The 18000-nt window shown below is 48.1% G+C and overlaps 1 protein-coding gene across 4 annotated transcripts in view; it reads right to left on the minus strand.

Moving 5' to 3' along the window:
- CDC42BPB (CDC42 binding protein kinase beta) overlaps positions 1–18000 on the minus strand; it is a 151987-nt gene that overhangs the window by 34158 nt on the left and 99829 nt on the right. For 2 of the 4 annotated variants that reach the window (XM_077323748.1, XM_077323747.1), the window contains exons 18-24: positions 16607–16712; positions 14885–15033; positions 11340–11434; positions 11178–11257; positions 3758–3847; positions 3229–3303; positions 2463–2568 (exon numbers count right to left, since the gene is read on the minus strand). In XM_077323748.1, coding sequence (XP_077179863.1) covers positions 2463–2568; positions 3229–3303; positions 3758–3847; positions 11178–11257; positions 11340–11434; positions 14885–15033; positions 16607–16712 — 701 coding nt within the window. The remainder of the gene's footprint in view (positions 1–2462; positions 2569–3228; positions 3304–3757; positions 3848–11177; positions 11258–11339; positions 11435–14884; positions 15034–16606; positions 16713–18000) is intronic. The other 2 variants (XM_077323750.1, XM_077323749.1) reach the window with 1 other exon arrangement.

Consider the following 18000-nt stretch of genomic DNA (forward strand, 5'->3'; position numbering starts at 1 on the left):
ATGGGAATTGTAGTCCATGAACATCTGGAGGACCACAGGTTGACTATCCCTAGCCTACCCCACCACTACCCAGACCAACCCTCCCCCCCCCCCCGGTAAGGTAGGTGAGGCGGACAGAGTTCTGAAAGAACTGTGACAGGCCCAAGGTCACCCAGCTGGCTTCATGTGGAAGAGCAGGGAATCAACCTCAGTTCTCCAGATTAGACACCACCACTCTTAACCACTTCTCCAAGCTGGCTCTCTCTTTTCTTCCACAGATTCTGGGAACCTGATGGCGAGGGCGCCTTTGGACATGAAAATAAGGCATCACTGAGTCTCAGTAGTTAATTGTGGTGCCGGGGAGATTTTGATTTGAAGATTGTTGGGTGTTTGTAGCCATTCATTGGAGTTGGGAGGATTGATGTCCTCAAGCGGGTGAGCTACAAATCTGTGGGGATGGAAATTATCAATTCCAAGGGGTGCTCGAACTGCACCGATGAAACAGCAATTGGGCCGGACTACGATGTAAGCGTTTGGCTCTCTTTTTAGACTTTTTGGGAGGTGGTTCTGACGATGATCTCAGGGTGGAGACTGCAGTTAATGAGGATGTGGATGGCTGAAGTCACCAAATGAGCCCTTGCAACCTTATCCATTTGGGGTCTGGGGTGGCATGGCTCTAAGTGTGGCCACCCTCTCCTCACATCTTTTAGGATTACAGTGTCTACAAGCTGATCACGCGGCTGTATTTTGGCCCTCTCCTGGCCACAGGAGGCAAGACAGATAATTGTTCTGGGCCATTTTCACTCTTCACCCCCCTGCACTTTAAACACAACCATCCTACCAATTTGTAGGTTAAATGCTTAACTGTTCTCTGCAGAAGTACCTTATTGTTTTATTCCTGAGGCTCCACGAAGCAGCAGCTTAGAAAGCACACCCTCACCTCATAGGGGCAAGAAGAAAACTGAGGGAAAGGAATGCTCACCCTCCCCCTATAGGAGAGGGGGAAGACTCCCAGAACCTAGAAATTACTTTGGAAAAACTTGGCAGCTCTTTTCTGAGGCTGGCCTGCCATCTTGCCATCTTGCTGTCCCACCATGTACAAACCCAGCAGCCACGTCAAGGAATGACGCATTCGTTAGCAAAGTTAGGGAGATAGACGTGACAGCAGTCATCAGAACAGAGTCCTGTAATATTGACCTGGCACTTCTGCACATGCAAGCAGCATTTTGTTACATAGAATCCTAGAGTTGGAAGGGGTCATACAGGCCATCTAGTCCAACCCACTGCTCAATGCAGGATAAACCTCAAACATCCATGATAGGAATCCTAGTTGGAAGTGGCCATACAGGCCATCTAGTCCAACCCACTGTTCAATGCAGGATAAGCCTCAAACATCCATGATAGGAATCCTAGAGTTGGAAGGGGCCATACAGGCCGTCTAGGCCAACCCATTGTTCAATGCAGGATAAGCCTCAAACATCCATGATAGGAATCCTAGAGTTGGAAGGAGCCATACAACCCATATAGAAGAAGAGGAAGAAGAAGAAGAGTTTGTTTTTATATGCCGCTTTTCCCTACCCGAAGGAGGCTCAAAGTAGCTTACAGTCGCCTTCCCATTCCTATCCCCACAACAGACACCCTGTGAGGTGGGTGAGGCTGAGAGAGCCCTGATATCATTGCTCAGTCAGAACAGTTTTATCAGCACCGTGGCGAGCCCAAGGTCACCCAGGTGGCTGCATGTGGGGGAGCGCAGAATCGAACCTGGCATGCCAGATTAGAAGTCCGCACTCCTAACTCCTAACTCCAAACTGGCTCTCTAGTCCAACCCACTGCTCAATGCAGGATAAACCTCAAACATCCATGATAGGAATCATAGAGCTGGAAGGGGCCATCCAGGTCATCTAGTCCAACCCTATGCTCAATGCAGGATCAGCCTCAAGCATCCAGAATGATGGGTCCTAACTGGAAACAGGCCAAATCTGGAGTCCAGGAAGAGGACAGGCGGTGGTTCTCATACATTTCCTTTACCCTGAATTTGGTCATTGTACTCTGGGGCCTTTAACCACTTTCCGGTGATGAAATAGGACAGGGGTAGTCAACCTGTGGTCCTCCAGAGGTTCATGGACTACAATTCCCATGAGCCCCTGCCAACGTTTGCTGGCAGGGGCTTATGGGAATTGTAGTCCATGAACCTCTGGAGGACCACAGGTTGACTACAACTGAAATAGGAGATTCTGCACATGCTCTGGAAAAGAATGGTCTGAAACCCCAAAAGTAAACACATGCATTTGAAAACGATGTTTCTGCTGCCACTTGAAGCCTACTAAGGTAGAAAAGGTGCTCGTGTATACTAAAGCTCATGCGAGCAGGGGAGTTCAGAAACATGCTTTCTTTTCAAGCAGTTGCTGTATAAACAGTAAAAAGTTATGCCATTTCAAACGAAAGCCACGAGGAAAGTTTCTGGAGACTTAAAACTGACTTACCGTCACAAGAATAGCCCTGTCGGATCAATCCCACCATGAGGGAGGTGCAATGACTGCATTGGGTAGGGCTTGAAAAGGACTTGATACTGAGCTGATGGGCTTTGGGCTGAAAACAGAAACTCAGAAGTTAAATCGGAAGGCACGGGGTGAAAGTCCTCTGAGAAGCTGGCGCAAACTGACGAGGAATGCGTGGCGGGCAAGCTCTACAAGGCCCCATTCCATGGGATCCTGGAAGGGGTGGGCGGGTTCCCAGATACACATTGTGGCCTGCTGGGTGATTGACAGTCCCATGGGATCCTGGAAGAGATGGGCGGGCTCCCAGATACACATTATGGCCTGCCGGGTGATTGACAGTCCCCTGGTTGCCAGGGCCCTCTGCAGGATACAGAGCCCAAGTGGGATGTCAAAGAAAGCAGGCTGGGTGCAACTTAGTGGCTCTACAGGATCCCATTCCATGGGATCCTGGAAGGGGTGGGCGGGCTCCCAGATACACACTGTGGCCTGCCGGGTGATTGACAGTCCCCTGGTTGCCAGGGTCCTCTGCAGGATACAGAGCCCAAGTGGGACGTCAAAAACAGAAAGCAGACTGGGTGCAACTTAGAGGGTCTTAACACAGTCCCGGTCACCTTCCTGACGTTACCACACCAACACCAACACAACAAGCACATGGGATGGATCATGTATGAGTGACAGCCGTTTCTACCCCATCCCCACCCTGCCCCCCCCACCCACTTCTAAGCAAAACAAGTCATGAAAGCCCCCCTACCTTTGGTACAGCTAGAGAAATGGACTGAATGGTGGGGGAAGGAGCAGCAGGCATCCTCTGAAGCCGAATTGGTTCCTGAATTGCAAAAAACTACAGTTGAGCGAGAGCTTTCGAGAACTTCTCAGATCAGAGCTACGCTTGGACCAGCGGCGTTGGCGGAGAACGCTTTCGGGAGGTTAGCGGCAAGCGCGGGCCGCTGCGAAGGGCAGCGCTGTTCGCGACTGGCTAGAAGTGGGCTGCAAATCAGAAAGGCTCATAGGAAAGCCTGCACTCTAGAGCAAGCGGCGGGAGGGCGGCGGTGGAAAAAGCGAAGGGCGACAAGACGAGGGGCAGTGGGGGAAGGGGCAGTGAGCCGAAAGCATTCGCAGGAAAGCACCAAGGCTGAAATGCTGACGAGCGCCTACGAAGGAACACGCAGGGTGAGGACAGGCCTCTTTTTATGACGACGTGGTTGTAACACACAGCGATGAACAAGGAGCTCCCCGGAGTGGTTGACTTCGGAGAGTCAAAAACGCTGACGAATACTTACTTCTTGCTGCTGCTCGGCAGTCACCAGAGAGGTCGGGGGAGGGACCTCCGCCTTGGGTCCTTGCACTTCCGGCTCGCTCAGAGAATTCGTCTGTGGGCAGAGTGGGGGGGGGGGGGGAGGGGGGAAGAGTGGAGAGGGATCGGAAAAAAAAAATGAGCTTCCAATAACAGATCTCAAGTAATACAGCAAGGTTAAGCCGACCCGGGGCAAAACAGTCCTGCCTGCCCAGGAAGCGCTTTCGGATTCTGTGATATTGAGCCAGTTAACCCCTATGCTCTAAAAAGCCAAGCTTCTAAACAGAGATGGAACTGTAGAAGCGAACCAGGATACTGTTGAAAACCTGCCCCCCGCCCCCCCACATAGTGACATGACGTGTCTTTCTGCAAGCAAGCTAAAGCCCTCAGTGCTTGACCACCGAAGACCCTCTGAAAGTCACTCCTAATTTTTCCTAGGCAGCCAAAAAGGAAGCCTGGTTTATCACACAATTGCTGAGATCTTCATTTTTGGAGGGTTTTGTTGTTGTTGTTGCTGTGTGTGTGTGTGTGATGGCCCTACAATACTGCACTTCTAGAACATCTTTTGTTTCTTTTTATTAAAGCTCTTCTGAGGAGTCTCTGATATGTCCAGCGGGTTTGAAAAAAAGGGCTTGGGTTGCTGAGATTACATTAATAATTCATTATTCGTTAAGGTCAACTTTAGATGACATTTCCAAATGCTGTCCTTTCGTAGGGGAGAGGACTTTCTATTATCTGCCCCCCCTTTTTTATTTTTAAATATCAGAATTTTTTAACCATTAGAATGATTTTGCTTATCCAAAACAATGGTTTACTAGTTAAGAATTAGAACAATGTTAGGCTAATTCCGTTCTACAAAAGCGATCGGCTGTTCGGTACCTTTGTGAGCTTTGATTCAAAATATAAGTGGCAACAACGTTAAGTATTAGTATGCACAGAACTACGGATATTTAGGAGTGCCTTTTTGGGCGTATTGGAGAAACAGGTTTCTAGAAAGACAAAAAGTAGTTATGGTGAGTCTCAAACTATGGCGTGGACTCGGGTTTGTGCCTGAGGAACACCCTCAACCTGGGCAGGAGACACGAAGCTGCCTTTTCTTGGATCAGAGCCTTGGTACAGCCAAGTCCGTATCGCCACCTCGGACTGAGAGCGGCTTCCCACGGTCTCCGGCAGAGGTCATTCCCATCACCTACTATCTGATTCTGTCACCTGCAGATGTCAGGTTTTGAACCTGGGACCTTCTGCGTGGTGAGCAGATGCCACAGCTCTGCAACAACCTCTATGCTGCAGTCTCATGTATCCCATGAAAAGGCACTCCCATGGGGCCAGGGAATACTAAAAAAATAATAAAAATAAAAATAAAAATAAAAATAAAAATAAAAATAAAAATAAAAATAAAAATAAAAATAAAAATAAAAATAAAAATAAAAATAAAAATAAAAATAAAAATAAAAATAAAAATAAAAATAAAAATAAAAATAAAAATAAAAATAAAAATAAAAATAAAAATAAAAATAAAAATAAAAATAAAAATAAAAATAAAAATAAAAATAAAAATAAAAATAAAGGGTATACCGTGTGACGCAGGAAACTGCAGTTGAAACGAAGGGGGAGAGTCAGCAGAAACTACCCTCTCCCCCCTTCTTGCCCAAAGCAGATCCCTGCCTATATCCCAGCTGATGTAAGCAGAGCCGGACCATTATGATACGCTGCTACGGAAAACTTTAAAGGAAGAAACGTCTTATGAAGCAGACATGCTCCAACAGAGTCCCCCTATGTTGGCTACAATAAAATGACACTACGCTGTGCTTCTATGGAGCTTCTAAGTCCCCCAAATGCTTCACCAACATTCTCTCGTTGTTCCTACTGCAGCAAGCGTGTTAATTCAGTTGCTGCAGAGGGGGGCTGGAGCTAAGGCAGTGGGTTTCAACCCGGGGAGTTCCTCAGTTGTGTCTCCAAGGGTGTGAGTGCAAAGCGGGCTGACATGGGGGCACGACTGGACTCACTGTCAGAAATGCAGCTTGGGAGCTCACCCCAGGTTGCTTGGTGGCGCGAGGGAGCGCTGCAAAGGGGAGAAGGAACTTCTGGTTTTCCTCCCATCACACTTTTGCCTGTGGGAAGGGCACAAGGAGCCCATGGCAGGACACGTGGATAGAGAGGAGGGCTTGTGAACCCTTTCTGAGGCACAAAGTGACTTGGGAGAGGAACAGGAAGCTCTTTCTCTCTCCTCCAATGGAGAGCTGGAAGAACAATTTTTAAAGGCGAGTTCCCCTGATATGAGTCTGATTCCGACCACGCATGCATCCGTGACCTGACTCTTATCAGGTGCATCGCGTGACTTGGCCCCACATCTCATCGCCGCGGCTTGTAAACACAGAATCTTAGTACAAACTCCTTTGTCTTTTGATTCTATGGAGATGATTGCAAAATTGCTCTCTATGGGTATACAGAGACCTCGATGCATCCTAAAATGGGAGCAGAACGAGGGAAGAAATGTGGCTTTAAGTTTTTGTTGTTCATCCCAAGATGAAAGGGGATTTCTCTTTTAAAAGGGGAGGATTAAGAAGGGGCTTCTGTCTTCCTGATAACTTTTTCTCTTTAATTCATTTGGAATTACTGCTAATTAGGGCCCATTTATTCCAACAGATAACCTCCTGGGGAGCTGAGTGTGGAGGCTTCAGTTATTTAAGTCCCTTGAGAGAGCTGGTTTTATTAATCCCCCCCCCCCAAAAAAAAGGCTACTGATTTAAAAAATCTACTCGTAATGCTGCACGTTAACCAGGGGCATCAACGGACTCAAAATGATTTAGTCAATTACTAATAATCTTAAACATATTCGTGTATCACCAAAGCCTCAACATTGCCCTTGAGGGCAACAGAAACGAATGCATTATACAAATGCTATAACTTTCATCATTAGAAGATCTCGAATATTTTCTCTCTGTTAAAAACCACCCATCGCAACCAAAGCAGACTACAAAAAAAAAAAAAAAAATCAAGATGCCTGGACTTAAAATTGAAACAAAAATCCAACAGCATCTTAAAGGCTATATATTCATTCCCACATGAGCTTTCGTGGGTCACACAGTTCACTTCTTCAGATAGATCTGGGAAGGGAAATAATTGTTTGGGGAATTCTTATGGAGAAGACTACCTTAGGGGGGAGGGAGCCAAGGCTTGGTGTGAATTACACCACCAGTCTTTCAAGCGTGAATTCTCAATTTAAGGGGGAAAGTGAGAAGTGGATGCAGAAAGGTTAGGTATGAATCCCTCTACAGATCAACAGAACTAGCAGTTACGCATGCTGGATAATGAGGGGTTCAGACGGGTAGCCATAGGTACTAGAACAAAGTTTGTGTCCAGTGATACCATTAAGAGCAACAAAGTTTCTGGGTCTAGGCTTTCACGCCTGCCTGCACACAAAAGCTTGTACCCAGAATTATATTTTTCAGGATGATGAGAGGTTTTGGCCACTGTGTCTATGGACATCTGGAGGACCACAGGTTGACTACCCCTGATCTAGTCTCTATAAGGCTTTTGTACTGATTCAGGGCAAACCGTCTGCAACTCCTGTTATGGAAACAGGGGCTTCTGAAGACGTGCTAGTCTACAACTTAAAAGCAATGCCAGATGTAGTGCCCACAGAGACACAGTTCAATTAATCCCTAGAAAGGGGGAAGCCAGTGCTTGAATGGAGGGAGCCTCAGTGGTCCGTAGATGAGCAGGGCAAGGTTTTGATGACTTTGAGAGAGACCCCAAGCGGGACTGCTTGGAAGTAAGCCCATTATATTCCGTGAGCTTACTTCCAGGAAAGTGTCTTTAGGACTGCAGCCTCTGTTAATTCAATCGACGGCGATCTGACTGCTTCTTCCAGGCCCGTTTTGCAGACCTGACCGAAGCACGGCAGATCTGGACCCTGCACCATAGAAAACACCATAGAAAACTACTCTGGTAGTTTTCTTTGCTTGCGCTGTTTTGCTTGCCTCCAGACAGGTTCTGGAGAGGTGGCATACAAATCCTCTAGATAAATTAATACGTAATAAAATCAACGTGCGTCATTGGACCCCCTTCTCACACACAGCATTGTAGAACATTCAATTTACAAGAGGGCTTTTTTTTAAAAAAAGAAAATAAAATAAAGCTAGAATTCTACTTGGTTAATCTACACTATCAAAGAAATGTACACAAGTAAGGAAAGCTTTTTTTTTTAAAAAAACACTAATTTAGGATGGCAATTTTAGACATAAATGCCGCAGATTAGGGAGTAGGGATGCCAGCCGCCATGTGGGACCTGGAGAGTCCCTGGAATTATAGATCACTCCTCCAGAATACAGAGATCTGTTCCCCTGGGGGGGAAAATTGATGCTTTGGAGCAGGAGTAGTCAAACTGCGGCCCTCCAGATGTCCATGGACTACAATTCCCATGAGCCCCTGCCAGTGAACACTGGCAGGGGCTCATGGAAATTGTAGTCCATGGACATCTGGAGGGCCGCAGTTTGACTATCCCTGCTTTGGAGGGTGGCACTGTCTTCCCCACCTTCCCTCCCCATGCGCCACCCCACATTTCTAGGGGTAGCCCAACATGGATCTGGCAACCCAACCCCCTCATCCTCAGCTGGGGCGGGGGGGGGGGAGGGAGGGATGGGGTCGGGACCTGGCGTCTCTATTAGGGAGGCAAAGCTTTCGGCATGCACTTACTTCTTCCCAAAAGGCTAGCAGAGAAGATGTAGACGAGGAGGAAACAGAGTCCTTAGTTGTGACAGATATGAGAGGATAAAAATGATCACTTATCACCCAACACAACATGCCATCAGAAGAAGGGACAATAAGCAGACGAAGATCGAGATAAAGCAAGCATTCGGTGGACAGTTTTCGGAATGCAAAAGCCTTTCTGGGGCTCTCAAACGGGGTTCCTTCTTTTCTTTGCAAGTGTTAATTAAATTAAACCTTTCTAATTCATTCCCCCTCAGGGCAGGCTTTGGCTGCCAAATCCAGCCGGGTGCTGTACTAATGGAAATAGCCACTTTAACCCCAGCTCTTAGCATAAGCCCCTGGTTTACGGGTGGGGTGGGGGGTTTAGTACCACATAATCTTCAGTTCTACATTTGCACTACAGAACCGGTAATGAGCTGTCTCCGACGGCTGTTGCAAAGCCTCGTGAAAAAGGAGACTTAAAAAATAATCACAAACACCGTGTAAGATGTACAGCAAAACACCTCTCACAGGTCTTCTTCTCCCCTCCCCTCCCCTCCCCTCCCCTCCCCCAATCTACTTATTCTCACCTTGAGAAACTTCTAACTCTAACTCAGCAAAGACCTTCCCTACTTCAACACCAAAGAGAGAGCACCAAAGGCTGGGCTGGGGCTGATGTTTATTCCTCCTCTCCTCTGGCCCCTCCCCTCCAAAGAGTGGGCGGAGAAGAGCGCACAGCACATCTCCCTGCAAAGGCACCCGCCTCTGTGACCAACAGGCAGCGCAAGCCTTTGCGTTATTCATTCACAACCTTGCCAGCCAATTTATCTTTTTCCCCCCTCCGCGACTGGCAAGCAGCATGAAAAGGAAATAAGGACAGCTTGGGGGGGGGGGGGGAGTCACAAAGAAATGCTTCCCGCATACCGATGTTGCAGAGGTACAGGCGATGTGAAAAATGAGCCTCCGTGTATCGTATTGGCATATATGATTCCCGTTTTAACCTGGCTGATCTAATATTTTAGAAAACAGGCCCCCAAATCAATGGGAACTGAGAGGGCTTAATGCGGCGTGACTAATTCTGAGTTATTTGCAAAAGCAGCCCACTCACCGGTAGCCAGGATTTCTTAGCATCAAGACAGGATGTGTGTCATGACTCAGCTCAAATATAAACCAATAGCAATTTATCCTAATTGCTCAGTTGAAGCCTCAAGGCTTGGGGAAAGGGGGGGGGGATCCCATGTAACCAGAGTAATTACTAGTGGGAAAAAAAACAAACACTGGTTAAGGCCATTACATCTTGGCCTCCTTGGGACCTCCGAACACCCCCAGGCATGAATCTGAACGGGCACTGCTGACGGGCTGGATTGGATGCACCTGGGGGCCTGATGATGCAGCAAGGCTATATTTCCCTCCCTTCATTTGTTCCTTGTGAAATATCATATCCCAGGGATTCACAAATGCTGGCTTGCTTACCAGTCAAGCTGCTGTTTGCACTTGGCACTGACCCGTCCCGCTCTACCAAGCCTTCTGGCGCAAAGACAGCACTCTTGGGTGAGGCAGGGCCTTCACACCTGCACTGGTTTGAGTAAAGCACTGGGAACCAGTGTTCCCACCTCCTCTGTTTCTCATCTTGCCTGTTCTTCATGGGAAGGGGGTGGTGGGGGGGGGAAGACCTTCCTCCCCTTTCCTCCCCTCAAGCCCACTGGCACATGCAGATGGCAGAAGCAGTAGAGATTTCTGCTGGTATAAGACCCCTGCCCTATCTGGTCTTCTCCAAGCTAGAATGCAGGTCCGTAGTCGCAAGTGCTCATGCTTGTGTAAGGGTGGTGGTGGTGGGGGGGGGGGCATGAGCAGCTGGATACCTTTCTTACCTGAGGCACTTGCCCCTGGCAAAGTGGCAGGTAAATCTCCTGGTTGCCTGGTATATCCCACTCCCTTTCCCAACCAACAAATGGCTTCTCCTTTCAAGTCTTGTTGTAGTACTCAGATACATCAAGGGGCGGCGGAAAGTGCCACTGAATCATAGCCAACTGTGTAATGTGGGACAGGAAGGGAAAAGCTGCCTGCCTCCATCTATGTACAGAGCAAGGATGTTGGGTCACAATAATGAGTGCTTGAGAGCTCTCCCCTTTACCCAACCTTTGTAGGACATGGGATTTGGTGCTGGGTGATGTAAAGAGGATGTAGAAGAATCAACTAAACACTTTGGGAGGGGAAGGACCACAGAATGTGAAACGCTGTGCTTGGTTAACTATAGTGAAAACTTAATCTGTAGTTTTCCCCTTTGTTTCCCCTCTTTGGTTTCCTGCATATATATATATTTTTAAATAGCATCACCCACTAATAGGATGCTTTAGAGTTACGATCCCCAAATGCAGTACCTTTGTACGGGTTTCCTGGTACCTGTCCATTTCTTTCCCAACGTAATGCTTCCCAAAAAATAAACCTCAGTGGAGTGAGCAGAAGGCGTTTCAGAATAACCTCAGGAGGCATCACCTTTAGGTTTTGAGCGAGTGCCTGCTTGAATCCCCCCCCCAATTTCTTTGCAATGAGCCCCCCTCAGAAACAGGTGATTCAGTGGGACTGTCCACAAGGATGGAGCTTGGGATAGGACCTGTCTGTTTCTCTTGCTTGCTTTACTCTTGCCTGGCACATTTTCTAAGGGCCCCCCCCACCCCCCACCCCCCGGACATTATTTACACACCAATACTCACTCTGAAAGTCAGATCATGAGCAAGAGGCGAGGTATTGAAGTACTCGAAAATGGAATCTTGGAAGTCTGGAAGTTTGAGACCTGAGAAAGGCAAAACGCTCAGTTATATCCAAATGTCAAAATAAATTGCAGCTTTTAAATTACACGTTCTCAGAATCATTACCTGCGTCTGTCCTGTATTTCTCCTCTAATTTCTTCTTTAAAGCTTCAACTTCCTCCAGGAGTTCCCGATTTCTCACTTCTGATTCCTTTAGTTTGCTTAAACACAAACAAACAAACAAACAAAAACTTTCAGAAACTTTTGTAAAGTAATAAAGCAACACCGGCCAGTGCTTCTGTTTTGTCTTCAGTGACTCTTCCCAAGCCCTTTGAACTGCAGGAGCATCCTCTTCTGACTTCCTGGCTGTCTCAGAAATACAAAAAGCCCAGGAAGGTCAGAATAATCATAGGACAGAGTCAACTGAATACCTGCTGGAACAGGAAGCTCTAATATAAGACAAGTCAAAGCCCTTTGGGGATCCTGAAGGCCGCAAACTCACACACACACACACACACACACACGCTAACAGTAAAATGGCCCATCCTTGTAGTGAAAAAGGAAAGGGTGATGTATTATTATTGGTTTATTCATTGTTAAAATTTATCATATGGCATGTGTGTAATATAGTCAGGAGATCCTAACATGGTCTGGCAGCCTGGTAAGAGATGTTTGCCACACCCTGCCCCTGCATCATGGCCATGGCACTCCTTGGAGGTCGCCCTTCTAAGGGCTAGACAGGGGCGACCCTGCTTAGCTTCCAAGTTCAGACAGGATCCAGCTAACCAGGGACCAATCTGTACATGTTGGATAATGCGCTTTCAATGTGCTTTTGCAGCTGAATTTTCCTATGCAGAACAGGAAAACCTGCTTCTAATGTGCCTTGAAAGCGCATTATCTAACATGTGCGGAATGGGTCCATGTCAGATAGAAAGGGGAGGGGGAATTAGGCCATCCCCCAAACAAGGAGTTTCTGCTACCAAATATGACAAAACGCTTTAAAACTGGGGTTGCCAACTCTGGGTGAGAAAGCGCCTAATGAAATGGAGAGGGGGGCGATCCTGGATAGCGGGAGGTGAGGAGGGACCTCAAAGAAGTATAATCCCATACAGTCCACCCTCCGGAGCAGCCAATGCCTCCAGGGGAATTCTTCTCTGTAGTCTGGAGATCAGTTGTAATTTTAGGAGATCTCCAGGCCTCACCTTGAGGTTGGCAACCTCACTTTATAGCGGCCCAAGTCGGAAGGCCTGGAGTGTCGAAAGGAACTACAAGTCTATCAAAAGAAAACAAGGGGATGGTGATGGTTACTGTGCAGTCAGTATAAAATCAGGAACAGGAAGAATGAGGAGTCGGATAGAGCTTGAGATTGTGCCCACTTCCTCAATTTCTTATTGGCTCCCAAATTAATGGGGCAAACAAATCATTTTGGGCTTTCAAAGGAACTTTTGTTCTGAGGACGAGCCTCAAAGAAACAGCCACAGAATGACATCTTGGGCTGGGCATTCCTGGACATATTCTAGGGCAGGGGTCCCCAACCTTTTTATCACAGGGGACCGTCAACGCTTGACAATTTTACTGAGGCCCGGGGGGGGGGTAGTCTTTTGCTGAGGGATGTTGCTGCCACCGCTGCCTGAGCCCCTGCTCCACTTGCTTTCCTGCCGGTGCCCCTGACTTCCCGCCGCCCATTGGGGGGCGCTGCCAGCAGCAACTGCGCAGTACCATGCCGAGGGGGAGCTCCAGCCATGGCGGCCGTCGGAGAGCACCAAAGTAGAGGGCAGAGTGGCAGGGCAGCCCTCGAGGCAGCAGTCGGGGAGAAGGACAAGAAGGAGCCGTGGCCCGGTACCAACTGATCCACGGACCGGTACCGGTCTCCGGACCGAGGGTTGGGGACAGCTGTTCTAGGGTGCACAGTCACAGTTTATGCCACACGCTGGTCAGATTTCCTGTGTTCTCTTGCACCCCGGAGGAAACTAAGAACGTGCCAAGAACGTATCTGATGCTCTTCTGTGGCTCCACGGTGGAAGGGAAGGTTATTAGCGACTGAGGGGAGTTTGCCTGCCATTATTAATCACCGCTTTGAAGAAATGCCTGATAAGCTTCAAAAGAAAGCCTGGAAATTACTGGCATTAAGATTAAATAAGCTTTCTAGTTAAACAGACCCCTGGGCCTGAATGGGGAGATAGCTAGATGGCAAAAGAACACCAAAGAAACTGCTGTTCACATTCTGGGGGCTGCTATCAGAATACGGGGCACACACGAAACTGGGAGGGGGGGCAAGGAAAGAAGAAGAACCTCACTTATTTGCTGGGCCTTACTTTCTTGCACAGACCCTCCCCCACTGACCCTGTTGCACCCGTCCTCCCCTCACACACACACACACACACACACACATACCTGCATTGCTGACTTCTCTCGCTGGCTGGACCTACTGCCTTTCCCTATCACTCCCTCCCAACCTGCCCCCTGGCATCTTCACTCCACTGACCACCCTCACCTGCTTTCTACCTGCAATGTCCCATGCTTTCATTGGATCCCAAGGAGACTGTGGAAACCTTGAATGGATGCCTGGAGGAAGTTTTGAGGTTGTTGAGGGTCAATACACTGATGCTTCATTTTGACCAGCCAGAAATGCTGGCGGTGGGCAGAAGGACCAACTGACCCGGGAACTGAGCTACCTCCCATTCTAGATGGGGTTACACTCCTCAATAAGGGAACAAGTTTTTTCTTCGGGGGTGCTACTGGATAAGCAGGTATTTATTATTATTATTATTAGATTTATTACCTGCCGCTTTCGTAAAACGTTTTGTGGCGGGTTACAGAATAAAACTCCACATAAAAATATTGACGTTACAAAATAGTAACTCTAGCAGCGAGAAGGTAGCAGTGGAAGTAGCTTCTGCTTGTTTGGGCTGACCTTGAAGAGTGCCTGCAAGCTCCAACTGCTAAAGAATACTGAGGCAAGAATATAAATCAGAGTGGGTTGTAGAGACTGTATCACTTCAGTCTTGCTCCAGGTAGACTGACTTGTAATTCAAGATGCAGGGTATTGACCTTTAAAATCCCAGAAGGCCTTAACCATAGTTGAGGGTACTGGGAGGGGTTAAGACGAAGGAATGCATTAATCTACTTCCAATTTCTTAGTCCCAGATATTTGGATTGGGACCTTTGGGTCTGCACCAGATCTAAGTATATGAAATTTACATTGCAAAGTGAAGGGAAAGACTTGGGGCTGCTTATTTGAGTTTTATACTTCCTCAAAAGAGCCTCTTGTGGCACAGGGTGGTAAGGCAGCTGACATGCTGTCTGAAGCTCTGACCATGAGGCTGGGAGTTCGATCCCAGCAGCCGGCTCAAGGTTGACTCAGCCTTCCATCCTTCCGAGGTTGGTAAAATGAGTACCCAGCTTGCTGGGGGGTAAACGGTAATGACTGGGGAAGGCACTGGCAAACCACCCTGTATTGAGTCTGCCATGAAAATGCTAGAGGGCTTCACCCCAAGGGTCACACATGACTCGGTGCTTGCACAGGGGATACCTTTACCTTTACCTTTTACTTCCTCAAAAAACTGGCCTTCTTAAAAATGTTAATTAAAAGAAGTACTTATCCATTCCAGCACTGGAAAATTCCTGTGGAAGAGGCTGGGAGAGAAAAAAAAAAAGAGATCTCAAAATACCTCTCAAAGGACAGGTTGGCATCCTTAACCTTCCTTAATTCTTCCTGGACGAGTTGTTTGGCACGTATTTCTGCATCAAGAGCCGACTGCAATTCCAGCCTTGCTGACATATCCAACTTCTGACTGCGCCTTACTTTCCAGAGTGGATCCTGTGGCAGTAAAAGAAATCACTAGCAAGTCTGAAGCATGGATTGCACGCATAAAGCATTGAGTCTCTTCGGAAGTTGCACCGGAAGTCATAAAAGTCATCCTCCCACCCTTGACTTTTTATTAGCTGGAAACGTGCGAGAGCAAATGCTGACTAGTGCTTCTCCACCCCCATGAGATGGAACTGATAGAGATACTGCCCCTTCAGGCTCCCTTGCTGAGCTCTCAGGCAGGATTTAAATACAGTAAAACAAATAAGGCCAGAAGAAGCTTTCAAAAGGCATCTGAGGTGAAGCTCTGCCGTGCTGCGTTTCAATATACTGATGTAAAAATTTGCTTCAAAAGAGGCAATTACTGAATTGATGATCTGCCAAAACCCACTTCGGCTGTGTATGTTTTTTTAATCAGCTATTCTTTGCAGACAGACCTCTCTTCCCCTGCTCATGAAAGCATTAGGAGATGGAAAAGTGGGGGATCGGTCGCCCTGCAGTCCCCACTGAGTTATTGGGGTCAGTAAACAGCGGCCCTGTTCCTAGGATCCTACCAGGAAGGAAATCTGCTCCGGAATTCGCCCTTCCACCAGGGATAAACAATTATTTCCCCTTCTGCCAATTCAAGTCAATATCCTGATGGGGAACCCGTCAAATGTCCGAACTGAACTATTCCCTGTTCCCAACAGAGGTTGTCATGGCCAAGTCTTTGCTCTGATTTGGGGCTGGGAAGCTTTTCTAGCCAGGATCAGCAGGGATGCTATGGCAGAGACCAACCATATTAGCCAAAAAAGAGGAAGTGAAACAAACACGGAGTGGATCAAGTTTCTGGCTGCCCCGCCGTGTGGAATTCACAAGTGAAATAATGGAATTCATGGAATCATAGAGTTGGAAGGGGCCATACAGGCCATGTAGTCTAACTCCCTGCTCAATGCAGGATCAGATAAGCATCCAAGGTAAGTATCTGTCCAGCTGCTGCTTGAAGGCCACCAGTGAGGGGGCTCACCATCTCCTTAGGTAGTCAAGTTCTACCGCTGAACTACTCTGACTGCGAATTTTTTTCCTGGTATCTAGCTGATATTATTCTACACATTGTTTAAACCCATTACTGCAGGTCCTGTCCTCTGTTGCCAAGCAGAAACCTTTCCCTGCCCTCCTCTAAGTGACAATCTTTTAAATACTTGAATATTTTAAGTACTTAAAGAGAGCAATCCTGTCCCGTCTCAACTTCCTCTTCTCCAGGCTGAACATCCCCAAGTCCCTCAGCCTTTCCTCATAGGGTTTGGTCCCCAGATCATCCTCATTGCTCTCTTCTGAACCCTCTTGACTTTGTCCACTTCCTTTTTGGAGTGAGACCTCCAGAACTGCAGACTCCAGGTGGGGTCTGACCAATAGGGGACACAGTGGAACTATGACATCTTGTAATTTTGATGGGACGCCTCTGCTGACACAGCCCAAAACTCCATAAAATGCATCAAGGAAAGAGGAGGAGGGGTGACTGTTCTTTCTGTATGGTCTGCACTTCTGCACCAGTCCAATGAACGCCAAGCGTTTGAGGCACCATGCACTTGCAGCCAATACTTACCAGTGTTCTCGATCCCAGACTGGAGCTTCTCAAGGACTCAAGTTCTTCTGTCATCTTAGACGCCAGAGCCTGAAGATACCCTCGTGCATCTTTCTCGTCGCTCACCCTGGTGGTTCAAAACACACAAGAGTCACTCCTTTACTGAGCTGCGCGTGTGAAAGGCCTACACAAGTGCACACGCTGCTAACCAGTCCCCAAACAGTTTCACGGCCAACAAGACAACGCTGTGCTCTCGTGTGAAAAATCCCAGCGGCTGAGGCCAGAGAAGCAGCAGAGGGCATGGGAAGCGGACCCCCGCAGCTGTAGCCCCAACCTGGACCGTCTCTGCTGAAAATAGTTCCCCCTAATTGAGAAGCCCGTCAAATTATTTTAAAGCCAATCTCGTGAACACGTGAAGCTGCTTTATATCGAAACGGGCCCTTAGTCCATCAGGGCCAGTCTTGCCTTCCCAGGCCACCAGTGGTTCTCCAGGGCCTCAGGCTGAGGTCTTTCCCATCACCTGTCACCTGGTTGTTCTGACTGGAGATGCAGAGGACTGAACCTGGGACCTTCTGTGTGCAAAGCAGGTGCTCTGCCACGGAGCCACAGCCTTCCTCTGCAACTATTTCACCGTGCGGGAGCCGATATTTGCTTTTATTTTACTAACACCTCACTTTCTTCCTAAGAGCCCGGAGCATCTTGCACACGGGTCAACGGCAGCTCTCAAAGGTCAGAACCGCATCATGTGATTGATGACCGTTCCCTGCCATGTTCGTCAAGGCACCAAAGTCTGCTGTAGAGACACTTCCATTTCCCCAATTGTATCATCTGTGGTCAAGAAAACACTCCCCCCCCTCTATTGCCACTATGTAGGACAGGGGTAGTCAAACTGCGGCCCTCCAGATGTCCATGGACTACAATTCCCAGAAGCCCCCTGCCAGCATTCGCTGGCAGGGGGCTTCTGGGAATTGTGGTCCATGGACATCTGGAGGGCCGCAGTTTGACTACCCCTGATGTAGGATGTCGCCGTGGGAACGTCCGGAGCTGCCGCCAGTTATAAAACCAGTGGGCACTTTTGGGTTTTTAGGACCGGTGGTGTGCACTGCCACAACGCGGCTGCCATGGGGACCCGAGTCCAAATTTACTTTGGACCCAGGAGATTCGAGTACTATCAGCCAATCGCAACTGTACCATTCTTGGATAAAGTAATGGATGGGCAAGCGATGGCTGGAAAACATCGAAGATTCCTAGATGAAACAGGTTGTTTAGACCCTTTCCCATCTTTTTCCAGGTTGTTTGGATCCTATCTATTCTATGATTCTATCCATTCCCATCTGGTTCCAGGCCTGTTGATGGGACTGGAACATCCCTGGTCACTCTGGTGAATGACCCGTGCTGGGAGAGTGATACAGAGG

Source organism: Paroedura picta, chromosome 2 (assembly GCF_049243985.1).
Source record: "Paroedura picta isolate Pp20150507F chromosome 2, Ppicta_v3.0, whole genome shotgun sequence".
NCBI lineage: Eukaryota > Metazoa > Chordata > Lepidosauria > Squamata > Gekkonidae > Paroedura > Paroedura picta.